The following is an 8,092-nucleotide window of genomic DNA, read 5'->3' as shown; positions in this document are numbered from 1 at the left end:
GGCAGCATGTTTGGCCTTGCAGTAATAGGCCTTGGGTTACTGCTGTCTTCCTCCTATGAGATTAGAGGAGGTCAGAACATGTGGCCTCCTTGCCGTTTTTATAGTTGGTGTCAGTTGTTAGCAAGGTCCCAGTCATCTAGTTTATCTTTTGCTATTTGTGCATTACTGGTTATGTTTGTCTCCTTTTTGGTTCAATTACATACATGTGTGATTGTTTGATGTTGTTCCATAGTTTTCAAATGCCCTGTGTATGTTTGCTTCAGTTTGGAAAATTTCTATTGCTCTATCTTCAAGCTAATGGATTCTTTCTTTGGCTATGTGAAGTCTATTTGATGAATTAATCAAGGCATTCTTAATCTCTATTACTGTGTTTTTCACAGCTGGCTTCCTTGTAGAAAGTGACAAGATGTTTCTAAAATTCTATGCGATTGCAAGGAACATGAAATAGCCAAAACAATCTTGAAAAAGAAGAACAAATTTGGAGGATTTACATTCTCAGTTTCAAAACATACTATAAAGCTATAGTAATCAAAACTGTCTAGTACTGGTATAATGATAGACCCCTAGATCAATGGAATAGAATTGAGTCTAGAAAGAAAACATATACATTCCATAGTCAACTGAGTTTTGACAAGGGTGCTAAGTCTGTCCAATGAAGATAAAACAGCTTCTTCAGTAAATTGTGCTGGGACAGCTGGATCTTCCACTGTGAAAGAATTAACTTGAACTCATTCCTCACATAATATATGAAAATTAGGTATGATGTGCAGCAAAGTTTTTGGCTTTTTATCACATCTTTTTCTTATAGTGTCTGTACAAATGTTGGACTTATTCACTTTTTGTTTCTTATAGTTGAATTAGATTCTTGTGTATGTGTTTGCACACATGTGTATAAGGGGATGTTTTCTCATAGCTGTTTTTCAGTCTTTTCCATTCAAAGCCTCTCTCCTTAAAATATGAAATATTTCATTTCAGAAATGGTTTGGTTATTAAGAATTCACACAGAATAGTTTCAAAATCAGTCAACATGTAGACTGAAGGATTTAGAAGAAGAATTACTTTAAAACACTCATTAGCTTTTGGTAGTCCATACTAATGTAACTGTCTTCATTCATTACAGGAATGTGAAAGTATATCACTATACCTTAAAGTTAAATGTTTGCCTCCTAACCAAAAGGTGGGTGATTCAAACCCATCCACTGGTTCCATGGGAAAACTGATGATTTGCTTCTGTAGAGATTACATCCAAGAAACCCTGTGAGTCAGTTCTACTTTATCCTACAGAGTCACTATTAGTCAGAATCAACTCGACAGCATGCAACAACAATAACAACATCTAAATCTCTAGCTAAGTGCTATAGCACAGAATTTTATTTTCCTTCCGCCTTTCAGCCTTACCTGTCCTTTTTCCACACACACAATAAAAAAAAAACGATTTTTTTCTTTGATTAATTGTATATTTTATGAGGAAATCAGTTAACTCTAGAATTCAATCCACCCAATATTATTTGCTATAAAAATAAATAGCATTTCAAAAGCAGCTTAAAATATGTATCTTCCAAATATATATGATAGGCTATCCTCTGGCAATTCAATTTTCTACAATAATTGCAGTGTCTATGAAATTATTTGGCTTTAGAGTTATGGAAGTGTTATAAAATTAAATATTTATTTTGGCATAACAAAATTTTCAGTAAAAAATAGTTATAATTTTTTTTAAAACATAGACTTTGACGTGTTTTATAAAGCAATAAACTTAACAAATTTTTGTTGCCTATTCAAAACAAAATAATGCAATTCAAAAGTTTTAGAGAACTAAAATAATGACCAGTATTTAAAGCAAATAATCATACCTGACAACCAAAGATAAATGTTAGTCCCTAGATCTTCTTTAAATTCATCATTAAAGAGGTTACTGGATTCTGGAAATGCCTCCTGAAATGTTGCATAGATAGCTTGTGCCAAACAATCAGGATACACCTACCAAAATTAAAGTCACATTAGAATTGCTTTATATTTGATTTAACATATTTCACCTACCAAATAAATAATCTTTTAGGTTGTAACATATACCTGCCTCTTTTGTAGCTTGCTTTTGACCATTGTATTACTTCTTTATATTGCTACTTAAGGGATATGAACAAAGAAGAGGTTAAAACTCAAGTCAGTCAATTTGGTTATCTGTTAGCATTTTGGGGAAATTTTAATTTGGGTAAAGGATGAAGTTAACAATTAAGGTTTTACTATTATCCATTATTTCATTTAGCCTTGCAATTCTTATTTTTTTTTTAGAAAATGATATATATGAATCATTACAAGTAAAAGCATTTTTTAATAACTGAAGCTTGTTTAGGTGAATTATTGTATATATTGTAATGAATACTATATTATTTAAATATTAAAACCATGAATATTAACAAATTTATGGCAGTGGCAATAGTACATTAGCCTTAAAATCCCTAAACTACTAAATTTCTCTCAGGGAGTGACTTTAAACAGAAAGATATAATATTTTTATAGTAAATCATTTTAACAATTTATATTCATTGTTTTGGTACTCTGGATTCTGATATATAACCACAATCTAAGCTCTAAATAATGTAAAATTTTAGAATTAGAAAGGACCTCAGAGGTCATTGTGGCAGACATAATAATTGTCCCTAAAGATATATACATCCTAATACCTGGAACCTGTGAATATTACTTTATGTGGCACACTTTGCAGATGTGATTAAATTAAATATCTTGAGATGAAGAGATTATCCTTTATTATTTGATGGTCCCTAACTGTAATCACAAATGTCCCTATAAGAGGAAACCTGAGGGAAATTTGATTACAGAAGAGAAAGCAATGTGATGACAGAAGCAGACGTGGCAGTGATGCAGCCACAAGGCAGGGCATGCTGGCAGCCACCAGAATCTGGAAGTGGAAAAGAACAGAATTTCCCTGGAGCCTCCACCAGAATAAACCAGGCCTGCCAACATCTTGATTTTAGCTTCATAAATTTATTTTTGAATTATGGCATCCAGAACTGTAGGAGAATAAATTTCTGTCATTTAAGCCACTAACTTTGTCATAATTTGTTATAGCAACAATAGGAAACTAATACAGTCATCTAATCAAGCCCAATTCAGAAGAGGATGTAGAACAAGAGACATCATTGCTGACATATGATGGATCTTGGCTGAAAGCAAAGAATACCAGAAAGATATTCACCTGTGTTTTATTGACTACGCAAAGGTCTTTGATTGCGTGGATCCTAACAAATTATGGATAACATTGTGAAGGATGGGAATTCCCGAATACTTAATTGTGCTCACGAGGAACTTGTACATATACCAATAGGAAGTCATTGAAACAGAATGAGGGAATACTGCATGGTTTAAAATCAGCAAGGGTGTGCATCATGGTTGTATCGTTTCGCAATACTTATTCAATCTGTATGCTGAGAGAAGCCAGATTATATGAAGAGGATTGTGGCATCAGGATTGGAGGAAGATTCATGAACAACCTGCAATATGCAGATGACACAACCAATCTTGCTGAAAATGAAGAAAACTCGAAGCACTTGCTGTTGAAGATCAAAGACTACAGCCTTCAGCATGGACTACATCTCAACATAAAGAAAACAAAAATCCTCGCAAGTGGACAAATAAGCAACATCATAATAAATGGAAAAGAGATCGAAGTTGTCAAGGATTTCACTTTACTTGGATCCACAACCAATGCCCATGGAAGCAGTAGTCAAGAAATCAAGTGATGTATTGCATTGGGCAAATCTGCTGCAAAGGAACTCTGTAGAATGTTTAAAAGCAAAGATGCCCCTTGGAATACTAAGGTATGACTGACCCAAGCCATGGTATTTTCAATAGTTTCATATGCATGTGAGAGCTGGACAGTGAATAAGGAAGACTACAGAAGAATTAATGCTTTTGAATTGTGGTGTTGGTGAAGATTATTGAAGGTACCACGGACTGCTAGAAGAATGAACAAATATGTCTTGGAGGAAGTACAGCCAAAATGTTTTTTAAAAGTGAGAATGGCCAGACTTTGTCTCTCATACTTTGCTGGAGAAGGATATCATGCTGGGTAAAGTGGAAGGTTAGTGAAAAAGGGGAAGACCCTCAACAAGATGGATTGACACAGTGGCTGCAACAATGGGCTCAAGCAGAGCAACGGTTGTGAGGATGGTCTAGGACTGGGCAGTGTTTCATTCTGTTGTACACAGGGTTGCTATGAGTCAGAGCCAACTCAATGGCATCTAACAACGACATGAACATCTTTACTACCAGAAATTATCACACACTACATTTCTAGTATATAAAATCTTAGTGCGGATTAAAATTAAAATACTGAACAAGATGAATAACAGGACCTTCTAAAAGTTTTTTTGTGAAGTATACCTTCAGGAGACTAAGGTACAAGCAGATCAAGTGTTAGACCGTGTTTGCAAATATTCTAAAGGAATATCATGTTATGATATTGAGAGAAAGAGAAGTAAGTCATACTAAATATGCTTAGATTCATATTAATTGTACTGATTAGTAGGATCTGATTATTGTTTTTTTATTCTTAAATATTAATAGATTTGTCTTCCTTGTTGTTGTTGTTTGCCATCGAGTCGGCCCCGACTCATAGCGACCCCTCCTTGGGTTTCCGAGGCAGTATCACTACGGAAGTAGGAATGCCCAACCTTCCTTCCGAGGAGTGGCTGGTGGGTTTGAACCGCCAGCCTTCTGGTTAGCAGTCAAGTGCCTTAGCCACTATGCTACCAGAGTCTTCCTTAGGTAAGATAAATCAGATGAGCCCATGGCAAATAAGCATCTACTTATTTCAATGAGTTAAAAAGAATGGAAATTGATCAATGAGAAATTAAGCTCCACTTCTACTTAAATAGCTCTGAAGGTGGCAGACCTACTGGGAGGTGGCCTCATTCTGATGCATAGAAGCAAAAACAGAGCATTAAAAGAGGATTGAACATAGGTTAAGAGGTCAAAACACTAAGGTGTACATCTTGCTTATTTGCAAATGAAAATTTGAATATTGATTCAACCACTTCTAATTTTTTCCTGGAAACAGTACTAAAAACAGGGGTCCAGAAATAGTCAAATCATCATTTGGGCCATGAAAATACGCTGCCTTGGCACCAGAAATTTCAGAATGGGAGATGCAGAATGATGTCATGACTCCTTTCCGTGTCCACACTAAATAGGCCTCTTATCCTTAAGTGCGCATGTTAAAGCATTCTTGGTATCATCACATCATTTAGGGATGCTAGGCATATTCAGTAAAAATATATTAATATAAATACCACCAAAGGATAGACTACTTGAATGAATATGATAAGACGTTTGTCTAGCCAGTTTTATCACGTCTCCAAAAAAACCTAACTCACTGCCATCCAGTCGATTCCGACTCATAGCCACCCCTCCTTGGGTTTCCAAGGCGGTATCTCTACAGAAGTAGATTGCCCAGTGTTCCTTCCAAGGAGTGGCTAGTGGGTTTGAACCGCCATCCATCTGGTTAGCAGTCAATTGCAAAACTCCTAATCATTAAACAATTTCAGTATTGGCAGCAGAAAAATTTAGTCTCTCTCTCAGAATATCACTGTTCCACAAGACATCAATTTATGAATCACCAATTAATCTAACTTCTTCAATTGACAGAGTCCAGCTGGGAACCTGAGAGTTTAAATGATTTGCCAAGATTAGCCAGGTAACAGATTCCAGTTAGGAAGCCCAGTTTCTTTATTCCCAGTCCACTACTGTTTACCCTCTACCTCATTTTTAGATACATGTTTGTGAGCAAGTAAAATAGGTAAAACATGAGCAGAAATAACTGGTAAATTTGCTAATTTAGGTTTGTTTATATTCTCATTGTGAAAGACATTTAACTGTTTTAGTTTTATTTTATCCATGAAAACATTTACCAATTCCAAAATACTTATGTATTTCTGATTTACAAAAGCGAATGCAATAAACTATTGGAATGTGGTTTCTGCTTTGAAATGTTAGATGTTTAAATTTAAAAATACTCAGTGTAATTTCTACACATTGTCATTTCACATTACTCAAGAACATTATTTTAAGCAACGCTATTCATTAGTTGGGAGCTCTGGTAGTATAGTGCTTAAGGCACTTGGCTGCCAACTAGAAGGCTGGCAGTTCAAATCCACCAGCCACTCCTTGGAAGGAAGATGGGGCAATCTACTTCCATAGTGATACTGCCTCGGAAACCCAACGGGGAGTCGCTATGAATCGGGTCTGACTCGGTAGCACATTAACAACAACAACATTCATTAGTTACCATAACAAGAGAAAAGTAAAAGAAACATTTGATTAAAAAATGTGCCCATTGTTCCCCTCCTGCAACAGGTACTTAGTCATTAAGCATTACATAAACTTGTTAAATTCACTTAAATCAAAACATACATTATAAAGGAAAAGAAAATATGATAAATGATTTTATAGAAAGATAAAGAAAAGAGACAAGAATCTACATAAAATAAGTCAATAGTGATCAAATGAATAACATGCAAATAAAATACTTATATCACTAAGGAAATTCTGTAATACTTTAAGATAAAGGAGGTCTGGTGGTGTAGTGGTTAAACACTGGGCTGTTCACTCAAAGCTTGGCAGTTCAAACCCACCAGCAGCTTTGTGGGAGAAAGTTGAGGTATTCTGCTTCTGTAAAGATTACAGCCTTGGAAATCCTACGAGGCAGTTCTACTCCGTCCGAAAGGGTTGCTCTGAGTCTAAATCTACTCAATAGCAGTGGGTTTTAGAAAAAAAGAATATTCTGAAGGCAGGGGAGAAGCATAGCTTTTTAAATATTACCATTACTTATTCTATTTCAGACAATTTTACTTTTAAAAAAACCCAAATATAACTTCATACATGTTTTAAATCAAACATCTATTTCATCCACTCTAAAATAATTAGTGTAATACATTAACTTCTGTATGTTTACCTGCAAGAATGCATCTTTTCGACCTACTGGAATGCTCATGAAAAGCGCCACATAACTTTCTGAAATTCTATCAAACAAGAAATCTTGATTTTCTCTGTCAGGCTTAAAACATAAAATGTGCATGAAATTAAAAGTCATTAATATCACAATGTAAAATAAGAATTTGTTTGCATAATATCAGTAATTTTCTCTATTCTTAAAAGAGAGACTAGTTGGTATAATAGAAACAGCATGGTTTTTGACATCAGACAGACCAGTATTTGAATGCTGGCTCAGTTATCCGGAAGCTGCATTACTCTGAGCAAGTTAATTAAGTCCTACTCTCATCTGTCAAACACACATTTCATCTCTATGTTTATTTATGCCTATCTATCCCTTTAAAATAGTATAGAAATGTTAAATAACACAGGAATAATGTTTTGTTTGATTTTATACATTAAGCTTTCAGCACAGTGCCTGACAACAGAAAGCACTGTAATGTTGATAAATTAATGAAAGTTCTTGAATAGTAGTTGGAATGTAGAAGGCAATTATGATTTTGCTACTTTCTAGTGTTGTATAAACATTCCAAGGCTTTCATTATCAGTAAGTTAGTATGACTAAAGCAATTTCTGGTTAAAGACAGTCACAGCCAAAATCATTAAACTTATGTCATGATAGCTAAACTGGAAACAAAGTAAATATGTTTTAAGAAGGAAAAAATATATAGATGATTCTTTAAGGATACAGAAAAACCAATCACTAACTTTATATGGAAAGGAAAGAGACCTCTGATAAGCAAAGCACCATTGAAGAAGAAGAACAAACTAGGAGGTCTCACACTGCTGGATCTCAAAACCTACTATACAGCCACAGTAGTCAAAACTGCCTGGTATTGGTACAACGACAGACACATAGACCAGTAGAATAGAATTGAGAACCCAGAAATAGATCCATTGACCTACAGTCAGCTGATCTTTGACAAAAGGCTGAAATCCATTAAATAGAGAAGAAATTGTCTGTTTAACAAATGGTGCTGACAAAACTGGATATCCATTTGCAGAAAAATTAAACAAGATCTGTACCTCACACCATACACAAAAACTAACTCCAGATGGATCAAAGACTTAAATGTGAAAC

General features: G+C 34.8%; 1 protein-coding gene across 1 annotated transcript in view; it reads right to left on the bottom strand.

The window, feature by feature from the left end:
* FAM227B (family with sequence similarity 227 member B) overlaps positions 1–8,092 on the bottom strand; it is a 318,111-nt gene that overhangs the window by 211,968 nt on the left and 98,051 nt on the right. The window contains exons 7-8 of the mRNA XM_007935308.1: positions 6,974–7,075; positions 1,854–1,980 (exon numbers count right to left, since the gene is read on the bottom strand). Of these exons, the coding sequence (XP_007933499.1) occupies positions 1,854–1,980; positions 6,974–7,075 (229 nt within the window). The remainder of the gene's footprint in view (positions 1–1,853; positions 1,981–6,973; positions 7,076–8,092) is intronic.

This window comes from Orycteropus afer, unplaced genomic scaffold, assembly GCF_000298275.1.
Source record: "Orycteropus afer afer isolate SDZICR_OR568_19922 unplaced genomic scaffold, OryAfe1.0 scaffold00026, whole genome shotgun sequence".
Taxonomy (NCBI): domain Eukaryota; kingdom Metazoa; phylum Chordata; class Mammalia; order Tubulidentata; family Orycteropodidae; genus Orycteropus; species Orycteropus afer.
Note: the sequence above shows the minus strand (reverse complement) of the source record. Positions and strands in the feature narration are given on the sequence as shown.